This window comes from Scyliorhinus canicula, chromosome 16 (assembly GCF_902713615.1).
Source record: "Scyliorhinus canicula chromosome 16, sScyCan1.1, whole genome shotgun sequence".
Classification (NCBI taxonomy): Eukaryota; Metazoa; Chordata; class Chondrichthyes; order Carcharhiniformes; family Scyliorhinidae; genus Scyliorhinus; species Scyliorhinus canicula.
Window position 1 is genome coordinate 88524027 of NC_052161.1, and position 21891 is coordinate 88545917.

Consider the following 21891-nt stretch of genomic DNA (forward strand, 5'->3'; position numbering starts at 1 on the left):
ATGATTCTCTCCTCTCCATAACCCAGTGACCTCTGGACAGGAATCAGGAGCAGGGACCCAGGCTGATTCACTGCACCTCCCTAACTGAGGGGTCATCGGACTGGGAACAGGAGCAGGAACACGGAATGATTCACCCCCTCCCAAACCCAGGTGTTATTGGATAGGGATCAGGAGCAGGAACCCGGAATGATTCACCCCCTCCCGAACCCAGGCGTTATTGGATGGGGAGCAGGAGCAGGAACCCGGGCTGATTTACTCCGCTCACTAATCCAGGGTAACTAGACAGGGATCAGGAGCAGGAACACGGAATGATTCACCCCCTCCCTAACCCAGGTGTTATTGGATAGGGATCAGGAGTAGGAACCCGGAATGATTCACCACCTCCCGAACCCAGGTGTTATTGGATGGGGATCAGGAGCAGGAACTCTGGCTGATTTACTCCCCTCACTAATCCAGGGTAACTAGACAGGGAACAGGAGCAGGAACACTGAATGATTCACCCCCTCCCTAACCCAGGTGTTATTGGAAAGAGAGCAGGAGCAGAAACCCGGGTTAATTCACTCAATACTCTAACCTATGTTGACGGGAATGGGGTCAGTGTACAGTGGGTGGGGACGATTCTCTCACCTCCTGTGAAACACTTGGGGATACATTTCTTGCCGCAGTCGGCATCACAACAAGTGTGGAAAGCATCGCAATCCTTGTTCTCTTCACATGAATCTCCGGTGCTCATCTGGCAGAAGATGGAAAGTCTGTCCTCAGTGGGGCACTGGTCCGTTGGTTCTGAAGAGCAAAGGAGGAATTCACATTGATCCTGTCTCTTTCCCCACATCAGGGACATTTCAAAACGCTCTTTGGTCAATGGTTCACTTTTCTTTAAAGTGTCACAATGTTACAATCTGGGAAATGTGATGAGTAATGCACGCACAGCAAGATCCCACAATCAGCCCTCGAGGTTAAGGCTCAGTTCTGTCTGAATCATGGAATGGTCCCAGCACAGAAGGAGACCACTTGGCCCATCGGACTCATTCTGACCCTCCACAAGAGCAGTCCAGTTGGTTCTACCCCACCCTGTCAACACCCTTCCCTGTACCCCAGCATTTCCTCCGTACTGCCCTCATTACTGACAACCAGGGATTGTGTGCCTGGATAATGTGCTCACGGTCTGACAGTCCCAGCCCGTTTCAACACAGCCGAGAATATGTGACTCACACTCTTATTTGCTTAGATGTTAGTCAGAGAACCATTGGAATATGTAAAGGACTCTCTAACACATCAGACTTCAATTGGACCCATGCTTTTGCTCCTCAGCCTCTTTTATCAAAGGCAAACCAATCGTGCCCTCCATTGACTGCGTGACACAACTCCCACACAGCCTCCTATCACGGAGGTACGAGGCTGACACTGCAGCCTCCAATGAGTGCATTGAGGCTGACGAATAAGCCCTGATTTTGTTCTACGTGACGACCCAGTTTACCATTCTCCGTCTCTTGCATGCGCACTTACTTTTTGCCAGGCACTCTGGCACACATCTCGGCCCACACTCCGTCTTACAGCATGATGCCCAGTGACCACAGGTATCATCATTCTCACAGGGAGCAGTGAAGTTCATCTTGCACACGTAATGCAGTCTGGATGAATGTGGACATGTCCCTCCGTGACCTGTAGGTAAGGCACAGATTGACATCACTCACTGATACTCCTGACCAACAGACACCATTCAATGCTCTATGTCCCACAACCAGAGCACGGTGTTAGATACAGAGTAAAGCTCCATCTTGACTGTTCCCAACAAACACTCCCAGGACAAGGAAATTACAGGGTAAAATACAGAGTAAAGATGCCTCTCCTGTCCACATCAAACACATACAGGACAGTCATAGCACGGGGTTAGATATAGAATAAAGAAACCTCTACACTGTCCCATCAATCACACCGAGGACAAGTACAGCATGGGCTAGACACAGAGTAAAGCGACCACTGCACAGTCAACATCAAACAGTCCCAGGACAGCGACAGTACTGTGCTAGATTGAGTGATTGGCTGGTGGCCAATGAATTGAATGAAATGGCTGGGTTCTGCCTGGTAACAGGTGGTGATTTGACCCTATCCCACTGGAATGCTTTTCAGAGTCCCAAGGTTTCAGTTTTGATTTTGACAGCATGGAAGCAAGACTCGGCTATCTCTCTCCAGAAAGGCTGATGTGAACCGTTGAGGATTCGGAATCCAGGTTGTCTCCATTTTGGCTTGGTCAGAACAGAACTGACTCCATTTTGAACATCACACAAATACGTAGACACCATTTGTATTTGGAGATCTTTAGATGTATCCTTCTCGTCGATCCCAACACTTATTTATGAAGTCTTCAATGACATGGATCCACGACCGACAGAGGTAGGGGGTTTTGTCATGAGTGACATATCCGAACATTGTGCATTAGAAAGTAACTGAAATCCTGTTAACTGTTTGAGACAAAGAAATGTAACCTCCCCTCGTGAGAGCTACTCAGACTCTTAACAGAGAAACTGATTTCCCTCTTTTGGTGGCTGAGCCTGATATAGGCTTGTAAGATAGTCCCTTCAGATCTGGAATACCTAAACCCCACTCACACTTGCAATAACTGAAATAATTGTGCATGCAGGTGCAATGGGGGGCGCGGAACATAATCACAGATGCCCATTGCATGCTAGCCTATCTTACAATGGATACAAACAAACTGTTACTTTAATCAGACTTTGTAACAGCATGTGAGCACTTTGGAATGGTACACTTTTTTAGATCATTATTATCCAATACTACATATTAACTGAAAGATAATGAGACTGCTTTAGAATGTCACATTTTAAACTGGGACTGTTGTTACACACTTACCTTGTGTATTCACGCTGTATTGTGGCCATGTATCTGTATTATACTCACTCTATATAAACGCAAGTATAATTCTTTTATACCAGTAATATAAAATCATAGAATCCCTACAGTGCAGAAGGAGGCCATTCGGCCCATCGAGTCTGAATCAACCCACTGAAAGAGCACCCTACAGAGGCCTTCTCCGCTGGCTTATCTCCTTTATCGTGACAGCCATGTAACACTCAGCTCAATAAAGAAATTGCACTGGAAACACTATCGTCTTTGAAGTCATCTGTTGTCTTCAAAGTAAAAAGGCCTAGTACAGCTTTCAAGGCTGCTGTGAAACTGGCTGGAGCCTCATAGTGAGCTAACTGATAAGCACAGGAATACAGGCTACTGGTGCCAGCCTGTTGCAGGGAGGGTGGCAGCCATTAATCCATCCTCTGTTGGATGAAGGTGTCTTAGGTTGGCTAATTCCTGGAGACGTGACCTGTTATCAATTCTAAAGTCACAAGAGGAGACTTCCTAAACATTCAGGATGATAATGTCATCAAATATTTATTGGTGGAAAACAAGGATACCGAATGGTGGAGTTATGGGAGGTATGGTACACACGGGAGCGATATGCCATCAATGAACACACGACGAGTGGTGAATGTAACTGAGGCTTTAATACACCAAACAGAAAGCCTCCTGGTCTCTGATCCCGAACTGGATCAGAGCTGGAGACCAGCCACCTTTATACATGAGCCCGAGGGGAGGAGCCACAGGCAGAGCCAGCAGGGACAGGCCCAGGCATGTAACAATACAATACAGTGGTTTACCACATTCACACCCTGTTAAAAAAGAGTCCAGCGTGGGTGAAGTGGGCTTAAAGATCAAGTCTGTCGGGGGACTTGACCTTCCGCTGTGATCGCCTCAGTCCCGGCTGTGGTGTGGACACCTGCGTGTCCGGGAGCATGTTTCCCTCTTCTTCACCCAGTTGCTGAGTCGGTGGAGCGGGGGACGGGGGGGGCGGTGTATGGGCGGGGATGGTGGCGATGGTCGCTGGGAAACCTGCAGGTGCCAAATCCCGAAGGGAGACTGTGTCCTGTCGCCTGTCATGATGTGCCATGGAGGCATATTGTGGATTGGCATGGAGGAGCAGGACCTTCTCGATGTGGGGATCTGATTCATGGCTCCTCGCATGCTTCCGGAGGAGGACGGGCCCTGGGACTGTCTGCCAGGACGGGAGCGAGACTCCGGAGGTATACTCCCTAGGGAAGGCAAACATACGCTCATGACGAGTCTCATTGGTGGCAGTACACAGGAGCGACCGGATGGAGTGGACTGCATCAGGGAGGACCTCCTGCCAGCAGGAGACTGGGAGACTTCTAGACCGTAGGTCCAGGAGGACGGCCTTCCAGACCGTCACGTCTCCCTCTCCACCTGTCCATTGCCCTGAGGGTTGTAGCTGGTCGTCCTGCTGGAGGCGATGCCCTTGCTCAGCAGGAACTGATGCAACTCGTCGCTCATGAAGGAGGAACCCCGATCGCTATGGATGTATGTGGGGAACCCGAACAAGGTGAAAAGACTGGGCTGGGCCTTGATGACTGTGGCAGAGGTCATGTCAGGGCATGGGATGGCAAAGGGGAATCTTGAGTACTCGTCAACAATGTTGAGGAAGTACACGTTACGATCAGTGGAGGGGAGGGGCCCTTTGAAATCGACACCAAGGCACCCAAAGGGGCGAGAGGCCTTTGCCAGGTGCGCTCTGTCTGGCCGATAGAAGTGCAGTTTTCACTCTGTGCAGACCTGGCAGTCCCTGGTCACGATCCTGACCTCCTCGATGGAGTAAGGCAGGTTGCGAGCCTTGATAAAGTGAAAAAAACGTGTGACCCCTGGGTGACAGAGGTCATTGTGGAGAGCCCGGAGTCGGTCACCTTGTGCGCTGGCACATGTACCATGGGATAGGGCATCTGGGGGCTCATTGTAGATATCGTAGTTGTAGGTAGAGAGCTTGATCCTCCACCTCAGAATCTTCTCGTTGTTGATCTTGCCCCGCTGTGTGTTATTGAACATGAAGGCAACCGACCGTTGGTCAGTGAGGAGAGTGAATCGCCTGCCGGCCAGGTAATGCCTCCAATGTCGCACAGCTTCTACAATGGCTTGGGCTTCCTTTTCGACGGAGGAGTTTCGAATTTCGGAGGCATGGAGGGTACGGGAGAAGAAAGCCACGGGCCTGCCCGCCTGGTTGACGGTAGCGGTCAGCGCAAAGTCCGACGCATCGCTCTCCACCTGGAACGGAATGGACTCGTCCACAGCGTGCATCACGGCTTTGGCAATATCTGCCTCGATGCGGTTGAATGCCATGCGGGCCTCAGCCATCAGGGGAAAAACGGTGGATTTAATAAGTGGACGGGCCTTGTCTACATAATTGGGGACCCACTGGACATAGTCGGAGAAGAACTCTAGTCACATCTTCAGGGCCTTGGGGCAGTGGGGGAGGGGGAGTTCCAGGAGGGGGCACATCCGGTCGGTGTCGGGCCGTCGGACTCCGTGTTCCACAACGTAGCCAAGGATGGCTCGGCGGGTTGTACGCAAAACACATTTTTCCTTATTGTCAGTGAGGTTCAGGAGTTGAGCGGTGTGGAGGAAGTGCCGGAGGTTTTCGTCATGGTCCTGCTGGTCATGCCGCAGATGGTGACATTATCTATGGATGGGAATGTGGCCCGCAGTCCGTACTGGTCAACCATCCGGTGCATTTCTCGTTGGAAGACCGAGACCCCATTGGTGACGCCGAAGGGAACCCTGAGGAAGTGGTAGAGGCGGCCATTTGTCTCGAAGGCCGTGTATTGGCGGTCCTCCGGCCGGAGAGGGAGCTGGTGGTATGCGGACTTCAAGTCAACTGTGGAGAAGACTCGATACTGCGCAATTTGATTGACCATGTCAGATATGCAGGGGAGGGGATACTCATCGAGCTGTGTGTACCGGTTGATGGTCTGATTGTCGTCGATGACCAACCGGTGCTTCTCCCCAGTCTTGACGACCAGCACTTGGGCTCTCCAGGGGCTCTTACTCGCCTCAATGACCCCGTCTCGTAGGAGCCGCCGGACATTCGACCTGATAAAGGTCCTATCCCTGGCACTGTATCGCCTGTTGCAAGTTGCGTTCCGTGCAGGGCAGCGTTGTCCGGGATGATTACCCTGGCCGCAAAAGTAGCACTTCGGACATCTGGTGTTGGCGGGCCGCAGCGCGGCACAGGTTTGCACCACACGCGGGTCGGATGATGGCGGCACCCACGAGGTCCATGAGGGGGCCGCGAGGTCGGAGGTGTAGGCCTCCATGTTCTGGTAGCACCCCTCCAGTGGGTTTGAGAGTTGCACTGTCTCTGGGACGCCGAGCGTACTCCCTTCTAGCAATCGCTGGCGGATGTAGTTTGATTTCATGCCTGCGACATAGGCGTCCCTGACCAACAGCTCCATGTGTTGGGTAGCCGATACCGCCTGGCATCATAGTTCCGGCAGAGTACCTGCAAGAATTTTGCTAGTGACTCCCCAGGGCATTGTCGTCTCGTGGCAAGAAGGTACCTAGCACACACCTCGTTCACAGACTTAACATCGTGTGCCTTCAGCAGCATTATCGCCTCCATATACGAGGGGGCGTCCCTGATGAGAAGAAAGACTTACGGGCTCACCCTTGCGTGGAGGATCTGCTTCTTTTGGAGGTCAGTGAAGTCTTCGGTGAAGGATCTGAGGTACGCTTCGAAGCAGCTTAGCCAGTTCTCGAATGTTGCAGCAACGTTGACTGCCTGTGGGTCTAGCTCCATGCGATCAGGCTTGAGTGATGAATTCACCTTAGATGTTTAGTGTATTAAATTGATATGCCATCAATGAACACATGATGACTGGTGAACGTAACTGAGGCTGTAATGCACGAAACAGAAAGCCGCCTGGCATCTGATCTGAACTGGATCAGAGGCGGAGACCAGCCACCTTTATACATGAGCCCGATGGGAGGAGCCACAGGTGGAGCCAGCAGGGATAGCCGAGACATGTAACAATACAGTACAATACAATACAGTGGTTTACCACAGGGAGGTACAGGCGATGAGTCGAAAAAGCCGATTAACAGAATTCAATGCTTGATCCTTTTTTGAGTCTAACAGCCGTCTGCCTCTCTCTCTCTAGAAATGCTGTTGTGAGTTATATCCCTCTCTCTCTCTCTCCCTCTATATGTCGATCTCTCCAGAATGCCTGTGTGATTGCTCTCTCTCTCCAGAAGGCCTGTGAGTGCAGTATTGGGCCTAGTGCTCTAATTCACCGTGCACTATCCCAGGGTGTCTTAACATCATCAAAGACTCCCAACACAGGACAGCATAGGGTTACATACAGTGTAAATCTCGAGTCTGGAGGTGAGAGAACCAGGCAGGTGAGGCTTGGACAGTCCATATACGTTACCTTCAAACTTGAGCTTCATCACACATCTGTTCCCACATCCAGCCTCACAACAGCTCTGCCAAATATCACAATCATCATCGCTGGAACATCGATTTCCCAGTTTCATCTGACAAATGGGAGTGAGTCGCGATTCTGCTGGGCATTCAAAGACCTCCTCTGTAGACACAAGAACATTTTGGGTGTCAAATTGAACTGATTCTGGAGAGAGACAATGGTCGCAACATAAGGAATAGGAGGAGGAAGAGGCCATTCGGCCCCTCCTATCTGCTCCACCATTCAATAAGATTCATAACTGAATGAAAAGCTTAACTCCAATAATCCTGCCTCCTCTATATTTCACTTGATTCCATTCAGAGTCCAAACATCAATCCATCTCAGTCATGAATATACTCAACAACTGAGCCTATATCAACCATTTTTCCAACTCTCTCATGCAACTGTCCTCTCTCATGCGTCCTCTCTCACGAGTTATCTGCTTTTTCAGGCACACTCCCCACTGTCTCACTTGCCCTCTCCCCTCTATCATGTGCCCTCTCTCACATGTCATCTACCCTCTCCCAAATTCCATCTCCCCTTTTCCATGTGCCCTGTCCACTCTCCGCATTCACACTATCACTGTCCTGCTCAACTCCATCTTCTCTCACTCACCCTGTCCCCTCTAAGTCACCCTCTCCCCTCTCACAAACTCTACTCTTTTACAGATCCTCCCAGTATTGTTCTCACCCTTCTTGTGGAAGGTGTAGACACATCGCTTCCCACAATCTCCGACTTGACAGCACTTCTTCCAGCCTGTGCAATCCTCGTCTCTCTCACACTTCTCCGCCTCCCCCTTGTCACAGATGTGTTGCGTCGTCGAAATTTCCGGACATTCCCTGTTACTCTTCCCTGCTTTAAAAATGAGAATGCAACGAGAGGCAAGTTTTGCAAATCAACAACTAAAATACCAAGAATGTTAGAGATTCCAAGGACAGGGAGAGAGGGCGACAGTCCAAGGAGGGATTTGAAAACAAGGATGATGATTCTAAATTTGAGGAAATGCCAGACAAATGGAACATTGTCTTTTATTTCCAGAGGAATCAATTTAAAATGAGTGAAGTTTTGCTCCAGTTATACAGGTTGCAAAGTGACCACATCTGGAGTACTGTGCATGATTTTGGTCTCCGTACTTAAGGAATTACTTAAATTATATTCAGAGTCATTCAGAGAGGGCTGGCTTGACTGATTCCTGGGATGGAGGGAGGATTAGCTTATGAAGAAAGGTTGAGCAGTTTGGGTCTGTCTCCATTGGATTCAGAAGAATGAGAGATGATCTTATTGAAAAATACAAGATCCTGATGGGGCCTGTCAGGGTGGATGCTGGGATGATGTTTCCCCCTCATGGGGAAAGACTATGACTTGACGACTGGCGATCAGGATAATTTCATTCTCTGTGTGGGGTGTGAGGCTGTAGAATTTACTTCTCCAGAAAGCAGCACAGGCTGGGTCATTGAATGTATTCAAGGTCGAGTCAAAGGGTATGGGCGGGGTAGACAGCAAGGTGAAGCTGAGGCCACAATGAGATCAGCCATGATCTGATCGAATGAGAAATCTCCAGGATCCAAACTGAACTGAGCAGCTCCAGCTGGGAATTGAAGAAATCTTTATTCTTGAATGGGTTGTTGGCATTAATTGCCGATCCCTAATTGCCCTGAGAAGGTGGTGGTTGTGTTGTTCCTTGTGTCTTAAGAAAGCTTGTTGTCTTAAAGTTGAAGTATATGTTTTATTGTGAGTTCGTTCTCTCTTCAGTGCTTAACTTAAAGTTACATCTGTGCTGCTAATCTGTCTTGCTACCAGCTCCCGTTCCTGTGAAGTGTGTCCTGACTTCCTGTTTGTGTGTATTTATATCTCTCCTGTGCTCCCTCTAGTTCTTGCTCAGTTGTATTGCATCTACACAGATATACAATCACCACAGTGGTGAGCAATTCTCCTCAATACTCAACCACATTACTATGGATAGCATGGAGGCCAGACCAGATAAGGATGGCAGATTTCCCTCTCTGAGGGGCGTTAGTGAATCGGATGTGTTTTTATGTAATCAATGATAGTTATATCATAGTTTTAGATTCTGGATTTATGATTTCAATTCAAATTCCACCAGTTGCCATGGAGGGATTAAAACACATTTTCCCTGAGCATTCTTCTGTGTCTCTGGATTACGAGTACAGCGATGTTACCGTTATGTCACCATCTCCCCCTATGTATGAACTGGAACTATTCAATATGAGGTTGCTGGGACAGTTTGTCCCTCTTACCGTCTCCGAAAGCGCGATGCACACATCTTTTCCCACAGCCAGCATCGCAGCACGTTAACCACAAATCACAGTCATCATTATCCTCACAATCTTTTCCGTAATTTACATCACACATGGGTCGCAGGCGGCTGGGAGCCGGGCAGCTGCCATTCTCTGTTAGGAAACAACAAGCAGATTGGCTTAAATATGTATCAAATCTCAGGTACCTTTTCTGCAGGTAGATAGATTGAATCTCAATTGTAACATTCAAATATTCCCAGGAAAGCTCCAGCAAAGGGAAAGATACAGAGTAAAGCTCCTTCTACAGTGTAATGACAACAGATTTCCCCCCCACACTGTAATGAATTCTCAGTTCCACCGCACTGCAATGACTACTCACTCCCCCCACACCCCTCACTCCCCCCACAATGTAATGACTCCTGACTTCCCCACACACTAATGAATTTCACTCCCCCCACCCTATAATAAATTTTCACACCCACCGCACTGTAATGAATTCTCAGTCGCCCAACACTGTAATGAATTCTCAGTCGCCCCACACTGTAATGAATTCTCAGTCCCTCCATACTATAATGACTCCTGACTTCCCCCACACACTGATGAATTCTCATTCCCCCCACACTGTAATAAATTCTCAATCTCCCCCACACTGTAATGACGCCTCACTCACCCACACTGGAGCGACTCCTCACTCCCACCACACAGTAACGATTCCTCAATCTCCCCCACACTGAAATTATTCCTTACTCCCCCAATCATGAATCCTCACTATCCCCCCCACACTGAACTCACTGTGTCTGACCGGTCACATGGTCACACCCAGATAGCTTGGTCACTTGGGCAGAGATGTGGCAAATGGAGTTTAATCCGGACAAATGTGGGGAAATGCATTTTTGTGGGAGTATAGAAAGATCTGGGTGTACAGTACCACAGATCTTTGAAAGTGGCAACACAAGTGGACAAGGTAGTCAAGAAAGCTTACGGAATGCATGCCTTCATTGGATGGGGCATCGAGTATAACAACTGGCAAGTGATGAATCCTCACTCCCCCACACACTCTAATCAATCCTCAGTTCTCCCACACTGTAATGACGCCTCACACCCCCCAGACTGTAATGAACCCTCACTCACCCACACTGTAAATGTATTCTCACCTCCCCCACACTGTAATGACACCTTATTCCCCCGTACTGTAATGAGTCCTTACTTTCCCCAAACTGCAATGACTCCTCACTCCCCCCACACTGTAATGGCTCCTCACTTTCCCCACACTGTCATGAATTCTCAGTTCCCCCCACACTGTACTGACTCCTCATTATCCACTCTGTGGAATTCCTCACCTCCTTTGAAGAACTTGAAGACACATCTCTTTCCACAGCCAGCATCGCAGCACATCTGCCAATGGTCACAGTCCGCATCTTCCTCACATTCATCTCCGAGTTTCAAGCTGCAAACTCTGCTCAGTGAGCTGCTGGATGGACACTGATCGCTCTCTTCTTTATCGGAAGACAGAAAGAGATCATTAACTGGCCCTTTATAAACACAGGTACAAAGTACAAAAGCTAAAGATTCCTCCTTAAACATTTTATAAATCACTGCTTCAGCGTGAGCTGGAAGGTTGTGTTCAAATGCCCATTGCCCACTTTTGGAAGGACGTCAAGGCCTTTGAGATACTGAAGAGCAGGAGAGAGACAAATTGGACAATTCTTTCAAAGACCTGGAACAGACATGAAAGTCAGAATGGCCTCTTGGTGTGCTGTCCGCTCATGTTCACTCCAGCTTTTCTTTGTGTTGATAATCGAGGAGATATTAGGGCGAGGTGACCAAAAGATTAGTTAAAGAACTCAGTTTATAAGGAATTTCTTAAAGGAGGAAAGAGCTGCAGAGGCAGTTAAGGAGGGAATTCCAGGGACGGCCATGTCACAGTGGTTAGCACTGCTACCTATGGCACTGAGAACTCAGGTTCAAATCCCGGCCCAGGGTCACTGTCCATGTGGAGTTTGCACATTCTCCCCGTGTCTGCATGGGTATCACCCCCATAACCCAAAGATGTCCAGGTTAGGAGGATTGGCCATGCTAAATTGCCCCCTAATTGGAAAAAAATAATTGGGCACCCAAAATTTATGAAAAAAATATTTTTTATAAAAGGAGGGAATTCCAGAATTCAGGACCCAGGCAACTTAAGTTGTGTTGGTAAATGTTGGACAAAATGCAGGACAGCGAGTAGAGGATTATGGGTGAACCATTCTCAATATCCACTGAGCGTGTCCTTGGGTGAAGTGGAGAGAGGTGGTGGACAATTCTGGCCTAATACAACACGTGACCAATCGGTTAACGGGGCTGCAGCATGTGACCAGATACAGGACACGTAGGACAATTCATCAGGTGAGCAACGAGACACAGGGCAACAGACAATGTGACCAATCACACACATATCCCTGGATCATGTCACCAATCAAACACAAGGCTACAGACAAAGAACAAAGAACAATACAGCACAGGAATAGGCCCTTCGGCCCTCCAAACCTGTACCGGCCATGATACCAAAACCCTTAGTACTTCCTTGTGCTCTATCCCTCTATACCCACCCTATCCATGTGTTTGCCAAGATGCCTTTTGAACGACGTTAATGCATCTGCTTCCACAACCTCCCCTGGCAACGCGTTCCAGGTATTCGCCACTTTCTGCGGAAAAAAACTGCCTCGCACATCTCCTCTAAACTTTGCCCCATGGACTTTAAACAGAGGCACCCTGGTGACTGACCCCTCCATCCTGGGAAAGAGTGCCTGCCCATCCACTCTATCCATGCCCCTCATAATCTTGTGGACCTCTATCAGGTCACCAGGGCCAAGGGGGAAGTGACCAATCAGACACATAGTCGCTGGTCATGTGACCAATCAGTCACAGGACACTGGAATTTGTGAGCAATTAGACACAAGGGGTGGAATCTCCGCACCCCCGCCGGGTCGGGGAATCGCTGGGGGACGGCATGAATCCTGCACCCGCCGGCTGCCGAATTCTCCGGTGCCGTGCATTTGGTGGGGGCGGGAATCGTGCCGCGCTGGTCGGCAGCCGCTATCAGCGGCCCGCCTGGCGATTCTCCGGCCCGCGATGGGCCGCATCGCTGCCCATCTTAAGCTGGTCCCGCCGGCGTAAATTACAAGAGGCACTTACCGGTGAAACCTGGCCGCGCGGACGGCCTCCGAGGTCCTCGGGGGATCTGGCCCCGAAAGGTGCCTCCATGGTGGCCTGGCCCACAATCGGGGCTCACCGATCCACGGACGGGCCTGTGCCGCGGGGACACTCTATTCCTCCGCGTCAGGCTGCTGTGGATCTCAGCGATGGCCGACGTGGAGATGAACCCAGCCTGCGCATGCGCTGGGATGACGCCAGCATATGCTGGCGTTCCCACGCATGCGCCAACTCGCGCCGGCCGGCGGAGGCCATTCATCGCCGGTTGGCGTGATGCCAAACCTGTTGCGTGCCGGCCGGCACGGCGCAAACCACTCCTGTGCTGGCCTCGCCCCTAAAGGTGCGGAGGATTCCGCACCTTCGAGGCGGCCTGACGCCGGAGTGGTTCACGCCCCTCCTTCGCGCCGGAGCTGCCCGCCCTGCCGATTCCTGCAGAATCCCGCCCAAGTTCCTTAACCAATCGCACACAGAGTCCTGGAGCTTAGTATTGTGTCGTACACAGGGGTCTATATCCTGGGGCCTGTTCCTTTGGACAGATCCTGCAGCTCTCTTCTGTTATTGTTTGTCAGTCAAAGTTAAATTGTGTTGTGCAGTGAGTTATTTGTGGATTGTCCTTACTGTGCCAGCGAGAGTAGACACACTTCTTCCCACAGCCGATATCACAGCACTGCTTCCAGGAACTGCAGTCCTCATCATCATTACAAGATTCACTCGAGTTGCTGGCACAGATCCTCCTCGCTCGGTATGAGTCGGGACATTCATCTCCTTCATCTGCATGAGAAAATGTTGTGAGTTAAAGGTGGAGGGAGTTACACACAGCAAAACAGGGGTTACAGTCGGAAAGAGAGTACGGAGGGAATGCTGCACTGTCTGACGATCAATACAGAGACTGTATCACACAGTCAGAGGACCATATCGAAGGAGTGCTGCACTGTTTCACACTCTCTTCATCAGTACGTAACATTTTGTTTTGATCAAAGCATTCTTCTGTCTCTCCCTCACATTGTCTGTTTCTCTTTCCTTTTTGTCAGTGTGTCTCGCTCTCCCTCTCTCTGTCGCTATAAGTCTCTCTTGTTTGCTGAGTGTCAATTTCTGCCATATTCTGCTTCATTTTTTCTCTTATTCTGCTTCAAACTATCTCATTGTCTCTCTCTTGCCCTCTCTTCTTTGTTTACTTTCTTCCTTATCCCCATGCTCTGCTATTTCCATGCTTACCGTCATCCATGAAGCTGGTAATACAGAGTTTTCCACATTTGGTGTCACAACAGGTCTGCCAAGCATCACAATCATCATCTCCGCTGCACTGGTCTCCAAGTTTCAGATCACACATTGGGGTGAGACGGTGGGGCGCTGGACAGGTATCATCCCCTGGAATACAGAAATCGGAGATCAGTCAGGAAAACCAATTATGGAGAGATCCCTCAGGAGAATCCAAGCAAAGTGGTTTCCTTCAGGAACACATTAATGACGAATGAAGTCGCACATCTTTAATTGGAGTCAGGGGTGAAACAGCTCGGCAACAGGTTCCATCGCCAGTCTGATTAATGTAGAAATGTTTATATACATTGTATTTGCAATCTTTTGCAGTAATATTATTAAGAACCCTGGTTCAAAATACAGGCCGTGTGTCTCCTAAAGCTGTAATTAAGGAGTCATAAGGTGAGGGAATCATTTATTCAAACCACTTTGTTGGTCACAGATAAAAGTTTAATAGAATGATGTTTATATATTGGCTGGTTCCCTGTGAGATAGATAATGTGAGGGTCAGTATTTAGTCCAACTAGTCTGGTACTGGGGCATCTTAATGGGTTACAGAGAACGTCATTAATTGGAGGAGCCAGATCTGACTGTAGTTTGAAATCTACTAGAATATTTTAAGTGGAACAGCGGTTTGCCATGGGATTCGAGTCTGACAAGACAGAAGGATTATTTGGTTGTTCCTGAAAAGGGTCTTTCTCTCTCTCTTTAAAAGTCTGCACAGATGAGCAAGTAACCTGTATCATTAACTTTATTTGTCAGTGGCATTTGATTTGGATTGGGTTGCTCAATTCAAGTTCGTGGCAGGTTCAGATAGTAAGTTAAAGATTTTCTTTTATTTAAGAATTATTTACATGTTAATTGTAAAGCTATTCCTTTGATGTTAATTCTGTGTTTAAATTAGTTTGTTTTCACATAAAAGGTACTTGCTGAGAGGGCATATCCTTTCCACACAGTTTTACAAAATTCAAATATTTTTGGTGGTTCACATCCAGTATCATAATTAAAGTTGAATTCTGGTCCAGTAATCTAACACCGCTCTATGCTGAGTTAGCCTCATCTCTCACATTCAGTCTCTCACATGCACACGCATGCACACAAACACAAACACACACGCTCCGACACACGCACGCCCCGACGCACGCACGCTCCGACGCACGCACGCCCCGAGACACGCACGCTCCGACACACGCACGCTCCGACCCACGCACAAACCGATACACGCACACTCCCACTCGCACACTCCCTTCCCAGCTGGTGATGAACTCAGAGCTCCATGAATAGACTCCAAGCACCACAAACCCTCTGAACCACTCACGGGACATGAAGAAGCGAGGAACACATCTCTTTCCACACTCGGCATCACAGCACGAGGACCAGGCCAAGCAGTCAGCGTCACTCTCACACACATCTCCGAGCTTCAGTTCACAGAAGTTGTCCAAACGGCTGGAAGCAGGACATTGGGTAGCTGGAAGACACAAAGATCAAACACTCCATCAAAGTGTGACAGGACAGCGACAGCGTGTGGTTAAATACAGAGGAAAGCTGAGCGATTTCTTACATCTGGTCAGGAACTTGGGGACACATCTGTTTCCACAGCTGGAATTGCAGCAAGTCTGCCAACCATCACAGTCGCTGTCATTGTGACACTGGGTGTTGAAGCTCATTGTGCAGATGTGAGTCAGTCGAGAAGATTCTGGGCATCTCCGGTCACCACCTGTAGAGTGAACAGTGATACACGGCTCAATTTGATGTGTTTAATCTGGACGTCGCTTCCCACTCACCCCACTGGTTCTTCCAGTCCCCTTGTAACCTCCATCGCTAATGAGTAGCATCTAGGAGGGGAGCGAGTGTCTCGATTGATTACTTACCCTTGCCATGGAACACATGGACACACCGTCTGCCACAGGTGGTGTTACAGCAGGTCTGCCAGGCATAACAATCGTCGTCATCTTCACACAGCTCCCCGTACCTCAGCTCACACATTGTGGACAGGCGGTGTGGGGCAGGACAGTGCCCTGCTGTCAGATCTGGAGAAAGGAGAGACAGAGGTGAGAATTGGATGGGAGCGAGGATCTCAACATCAGCATGCTACATTATCAGCTCCAGTCAGCTGGCACTGTCTTTTCATTCATCTTTGTTGAGACACAGTTGATACTTTGCTGGGTCAGGTTGACAATGTGCTCTTACCTGAGAATTTCGGACTGTGCTGCTGTCCCATGAAGGAGTGGACACATCTTCTGCCACAGGAAGTCTCACAACACTGCATCCACTTGCCACAATCCTCCTCATCCTGACAGGACTGACTGTGGTTCATCCTGCACACACGATCCAGACTGGATGTATCAGGACACTTCTTGGCAGTCCAATCTATGAAACCACGAGATTGGTTATCAGTCTCTGTCCTCTGCCGTCCAGTGTCCATCCGTCTCTGTCCTCTGCAGTCTAGTGTCCATCAGTCTCTGTCTAAAGCAGTCTAGTGTCCATCTGTTTCTGTCCTCTGCAGTCTCGCGTCCATCAGTCTCTGTCCTCTGCAGTCTCGTGTCCATCAGTCTCTGTCCTCTGCAGTCTAGTGTCCATCAGTCTTTGTCTTCTGCAGTCTAGTGTCCATCCGTCTCTGTCGCTCTGCCGTCCAGTGTCCCTCAGTCTCTGCGCCCTGCAGTCTAGTGTCCATCAGTCTCTGTCCTCTGCAGTCTGGTGTCCACCAGTCTATGAAAACACGAGATTGGTTAAGGCTGGAGACAGCTGAGATGGGGACAGACATAGAGAGAGCGACGGATAGAGGGACAAAGCAAGACAGATAAAGAGTTAGACAGAGACGGGAACAGAGAGACAGAGAGAGTGAGAGGGACAGAGAGAAAGAAAGAGAGGGACAGAGAGTGAGAGATGGACAGAAGAGAGACTGCTTGAGAGAGAAAGAGAGAGCTGGAGTGAAAGACGGAGAAGAAGCGGAGAGTGAACCAGAGAGAGGGATGGAGAGGGAGACGAAAAGAGAGAGTTGGAGAGAGACAAAGAGATAGACAGAGACACAGGGAAAGAGATGGATAGATAGACAAAGAGAGAGTGAGAGTTGGAGCTTGAGAGACAATGGGTGAGAGAGAGAGTGAGATAGACATGTATAGACAGTCAAAGGGAGAGGAAAACAGACGGATACCTGGACAAAGAGAGAGATAGAGAGCGGAAGACGAAACCTGAGAGACAAAGGGAGAGAGTGACAGATCGAGAGACAAAGAGATTAGAAAAAGAGAGAGACATCATAGAATTTACAGTGCAGAAGGAGGCCATTCAGCCCATCGAGTCTGCACCAGCTCTTGGAAAGAGCACCCCGCAGACACGGAGAGAACGTGCAGACTCCACACAGACAGTGACCCAAGCCGGGAATCGAACCTGGGACCCTGGAGCTGTGAAGCGATTGTGCTATCCACAATGCTACCGTGCTGCACATCGAGAGAGAGGAGAAGGGAAAGAGGAAGTGATAGAGATAGAGAAAGAGAGAGGTAGATAGAGAGATAGAGTGTGGGATAGAGAGAGAGAGAAGGACAGATAGAGAGAGAGCGATGTTGTGTGAGTGGCAAAGAGAGGTCCAGAGAGAAAGAAGGAGAGAGACAGCCAGAGAGCCAGAAAGAGAGATGGAAAGAGAGAGAGAGAAAAAGGGAGACAAGAAGAGAGAAAGACAAAGAGCGAGGCAGAGAGCGAGACGTAGAGGGAGAGAGACAGACAGAGAGAGGAAGACAGAGAAAGGAATAGAGACAGGGAGAGAAAGACAGACAGGCAGATAGAGTGAAACGGAGAGAGAGAGACAGGAACAGAGAGACAGAGAGAGAAAGAATGACACAGCGAGAAGGAGGGACAGGGAATGGGAAATGCAGAAAGAGAGAGGGACAGAGAGAGTGAGAGGGAGAGAGAGAGAGAGAGAGAGAGTGACGGTGTGAGAGAGACAGGACCAAAAATACAAAGTGATGGATGGAGATAGAGAGAGAGAGAGAGAGAGAGACTGAGACTGGACCAGAAAGAGAATCAAATGGATTAAAAGAGAGAACGATGGAGAGGGAGAGAAGATAGAGCAGGACAGGGAAGAGGCAGAGAGACATATAATGACTGACAAATACAGAAAAAGTGATAGAAAGAGAGACACAAAGAGAGATGGACCGAGACTGAGAGAATTATAAACAGGGGAGAGAGACAGAGGCAGACGGGTCAGAGAATCCTCGGGGGGCGGCGCCAGTCCCGTCCTGCCGCCCCAACACCGGCTCCCGTATTCTCCGCCGCCAGTATTTGGGCGGGGCGGAGTCACACCACGCCAGTCGCGGGCCATTGACAACGCCCCCCCCCCCCCCCGGCAATCCTCCAGGCCACGATGGGCCAAGCGGCTGTCTGTTTCTGGCAAGTCCCGCTGGCGTGATTTAGACATGGTCCCACACGGCGGGACCTGGCAGGTAAATCGGCTGGGGCGGTCCTCGGGAGGGATGGGGGGGGGGGTGTTCGCGGGGGGATCCGACCCTGAGGGGTGCGATCGGGGCCCACCGAGCTGTGGGCGGGCCTGTGCCGTGGGGGCACTCCTTCCATGTGTGCCGGCCCCTGTAGGGCTCCGCCGTGGCCGGCACGGAGAACAGAACCCCCTGTGCATGCGCCAGAATATGCCGGCTGTTCCGCGCATACGCTGGGTTACGCCGGCCCTTTGGCGCATGCACGGACTTGTGCAGTCCCTTTAGCGCTGGCTGGCGCGGCGCCAACCCATCCAGCGTCTCCTAGCCCCTGGAAATGCAGAGGATTCCGCTACTTCTGGTCGCCCGTCGCTGGAGAGGTTCGCCGGCGTCGGCCATCGCGCCCGTTTCGGAGAATCCCACTTATCGTGAGAGACAGAGAAAGATACAGATGTGACCCACTGCAGAAATGTACAGACCTGTTGAGGATCTGTTCTTTTCGGACCAGGAACCTCCCCAATTGGATTTCCCAAAGGATGATGGAACACATCGTTTCTGACAGCCAGCGTCACAGCAACTTTGGGAACCACTGCAATCTCCATCCGACTCACACACCTTCCCGAAGGTGCTGTTGCACACACGGGCCAGATACTCTGGACGAGGACATTGCCCATCATCTATGTGAGAGAAAGAGACATACACAATCCAGCATCACCGAGACACAGAGTAAAGTTCCTTCTGCACAGGCGCATCATACACTCCCAGGATAGGTACAGCATAGGGTTTGATAAAGAGGAAAACTCCCACGACACTGTCCCCATCAAACTGGTATCGCCACGGGGTCTAGATACAAAGTAAAGCTCTCTCGACACAGTCTCCATCAAACACTCGCAGGACAGGTACAGCACAGGGTTAGATACAGAGTAAAGCTCCCTCTACACTGTCCCCATCAAACACTCCCAGGTGAGGTACAGCACAGGCTGAGATACAGAGTAAAGCTTCCTCTACACTGTCCCCATCAAACACTTCCAGGACAGGTACAGCACGGGGTTAGATACAGAGTAAAGCTCCCTCTACACTGTCCCCATCAAACACTCCCAGGCAAGGTACAGCACGGGGTTAGATACAGAGTAAAGCTTCCCCTCCACTGTCCCCATCAAACACTCTCAGGTTAGATATACAACGATCTCAGATACAGAGGGCATGATTTAATGGCCATACCACGCCCGGCAGAAATCCAAGCGAGCCGTGTAGATTGCGGGAGGGTCCGCAATCGGGAACTGTGCCAGACGCCGACCAGGCTCTGAGAAACCAATAGCTATCAGTTAGGCCCAATCTCCACTCTATTAACAGGAAGAGCACCCTATCTAACAGCCTCCCATCATCTAATTGGCTCCGCAGTGAGCCGCCACACAGGTGCCGATTCGTGGACCAGGCGTCACAGAACCTGGGGGGTCCCCCGGCCCATTGGAGGCCCCTGGGTGGTCAGGGATTAGGCGGCGTGGACCTTTGCCCTGCCACTGGAATGTTATCACCTTGGCTTGGCTGCCAGGCTTGCACCTTGGAACTGCCACACAGGCATTGCCAAGGTGTCTGGGTGTCACCACAAAGACGGTAGGGGCACGCCCACGGTACCAGGGTGGCAGTGCCAGAGTGCCAGGATGGCACTGCCAAGCGTCAGGGACTGAGGGAGGCTGTGCGCATGGAGGGAGAGTTGAGGGGGTATATGAAGTGTGGGTGCGGGCTTGTGCAGGGTGGGTATGAAGTGGGCTCTGAAAGATGGGTTGGGTGAAGGGTGGGGGTCTAGAAGGGGAGCCGGAATGGGGTGTGGGAAGGCCTGAAAAAGTGGGCCCCTCAGTGACCCCATAGCGGGGTGCCATTACTTGGGGTGGGGAGGTGCAATGAAAATGTTTGAGGAGGTGACATTCCCCATAGGTGGGGAATCCCACCTGGAGATCGAGGCACATTTGAAAATAGTTGCCCGATTTTGGAGGAGCCAGTCTGGCAAGCAGTTTCAGCTCCCCAGTGATGAAAATAATTCTACCGTGGGCTAAACCCAGAGGAAACACCCCAGGCCCCAAAAAAGTGATTAACTGTGCTTAGATAGCGGGGAGTAATTCAAAGGCAGAACTGCGAGCAAACCCAACAACACATAAACACTTGGAAACATTTCCATTAGATTGTGCCCAGAGTAAAGTTCCCTCAACATTGTCACCATCAAACACTCCCAGAACAGGTACATCACGGGGTTAGATACAGAGTAAGGCTCCCTCTACAGCGGCCACATTCACCACACACATCAAACACTGGCAGGATAAGAAAAGTACCGGTTAGACATGGAGTGAAGCTCAGCCACGTGACTCACCTCCTCTGGAAAAGCTGTAGACACACCTGGTCCCACAAGGAGTAAAGCAGCACGTCTGCAATTTGCCACAGTCACTCTCACTGCTACAGGCCTTCCCCATGGTCGAATTACACACATAGCTCAGTTGACTGGGGCTGAAGCACTCTCCCGGTTTGTCACCTACAAGGACAACAATTGGATATAAGGGCCAGTCTGCACAGGAGGGAATAGTGGGGCAGGATTCACCATGGGAATTCTCTCAGTGTTTTCAGTTCTTCAGAGTTTGATAGGCATTGGATTAATGGTCCTGATTCACTATCAATGACCACAGAAACGAGCATGTAGTCCGAATTGAAGGCTTTAATCGACAAGATGTTTCCCCAGCAGCTCAAGTACAGAAAAGGCAGCTGCAGGGGAACCACGGGTTCTTATACCCTGCCTCAATGGGCGGAGATACCTTACATTCTGACCAATGGGTTACAAACCATTGGGCCAATGAGCAGCGAGCCTTCTCCACCAATGGTGGCTCAGCACTCCCAGGTACCGTAGTACCTCTAGTCATACTACTACAGGTCCTAGTTTCCCCAGCACCCTGGGTCATGAACCAAGCATCTTGTAGTTTTCAATTTTCACTTCCTGAACCTCGTGAAGCTGCATCTGGCAACTGAAAATCTGACCCCGGCCTTCAGAGCCCAGCGTCTTTCATACTGAACTGTGAAACCATTCATAGTCACGCCTGAGGCAGCACAGTGGCACAGAGGTTAGTACTGCTGCCTCTCATTACCTGGGAGCCGGGATTGATGCTGGCCTTGGGTGACTGTGTGGAGTTTGTACATTCTCCCCATGTCTGTGTGGGTTTCCGCCAGCTGCTCCTCTTTCCTCCCACAGTACAAAGATGTGTAGGTGATGTGGATTGGCCATGATAAATGCACAGGGTCACGGGGATAGGGCAGGGTGTGGGCATATGTACATTGCTCTTTCGGAGAGCCATTGCAAACATGATGGGTCGAATGGCCTCCTTCTGCACACTAGGAGTTCAATGGAAACAGCAGCCTCTGCCCTCAACTGGCTAGAGTTTATCAGTCTCTGTCCTC

The 21891-nt window shown here is 50.1% G+C and overlaps 1 protein-coding gene across 1 annotated transcript in view; it reads right to left on the reverse strand.

Annotated features, from left to right (window-relative positions):
• Positions 1–20869, reverse strand: part of LOC119951020 — an 81448-nt gene extending 60579 nt beyond the window's left edge. The window contains exons 1-14 of the mRNA XM_038774053.1: positions 20819–20869; positions 18933–19130; positions 16220–16399; positions 15901–16059; positions 15591–15746; positions 15348–15497; positions 13988–14140; positions 13391–13543; positions 10921–11076; positions 9581–9733; positions 8013–8174; positions 7290–7445; positions 1507–1662; positions 628–783 (exon numbers count right to left, since the gene is read on the reverse strand). Of these exons, the coding sequence (XP_038629981.1) occupies positions 628–783; positions 1507–1662; positions 7290–7445; positions 8013–8174; positions 9581–9733; positions 10921–11076; positions 13391–13543; positions 13988–14140; positions 15348–15497; positions 15591–15746; positions 15901–16059; positions 16220–16346 (1837 nt within the window). The 5' untranslated portion in view covers positions 16347–16399; positions 18933–19130; positions 20819–20869. The remainder of the gene's footprint in view (positions 1–627; positions 784–1506; positions 1663–7289; positions 7446–8012; positions 8175–9580; positions 9734–10920; positions 11077–13390; positions 13544–13987; positions 14141–15347; positions 15498–15590; positions 15747–15900; positions 16060–16219; positions 16400–18932; positions 19131–20818) is intronic.
• Between the last annotated feature and the right edge of the window lie 1022 nt (positions 20870–21891).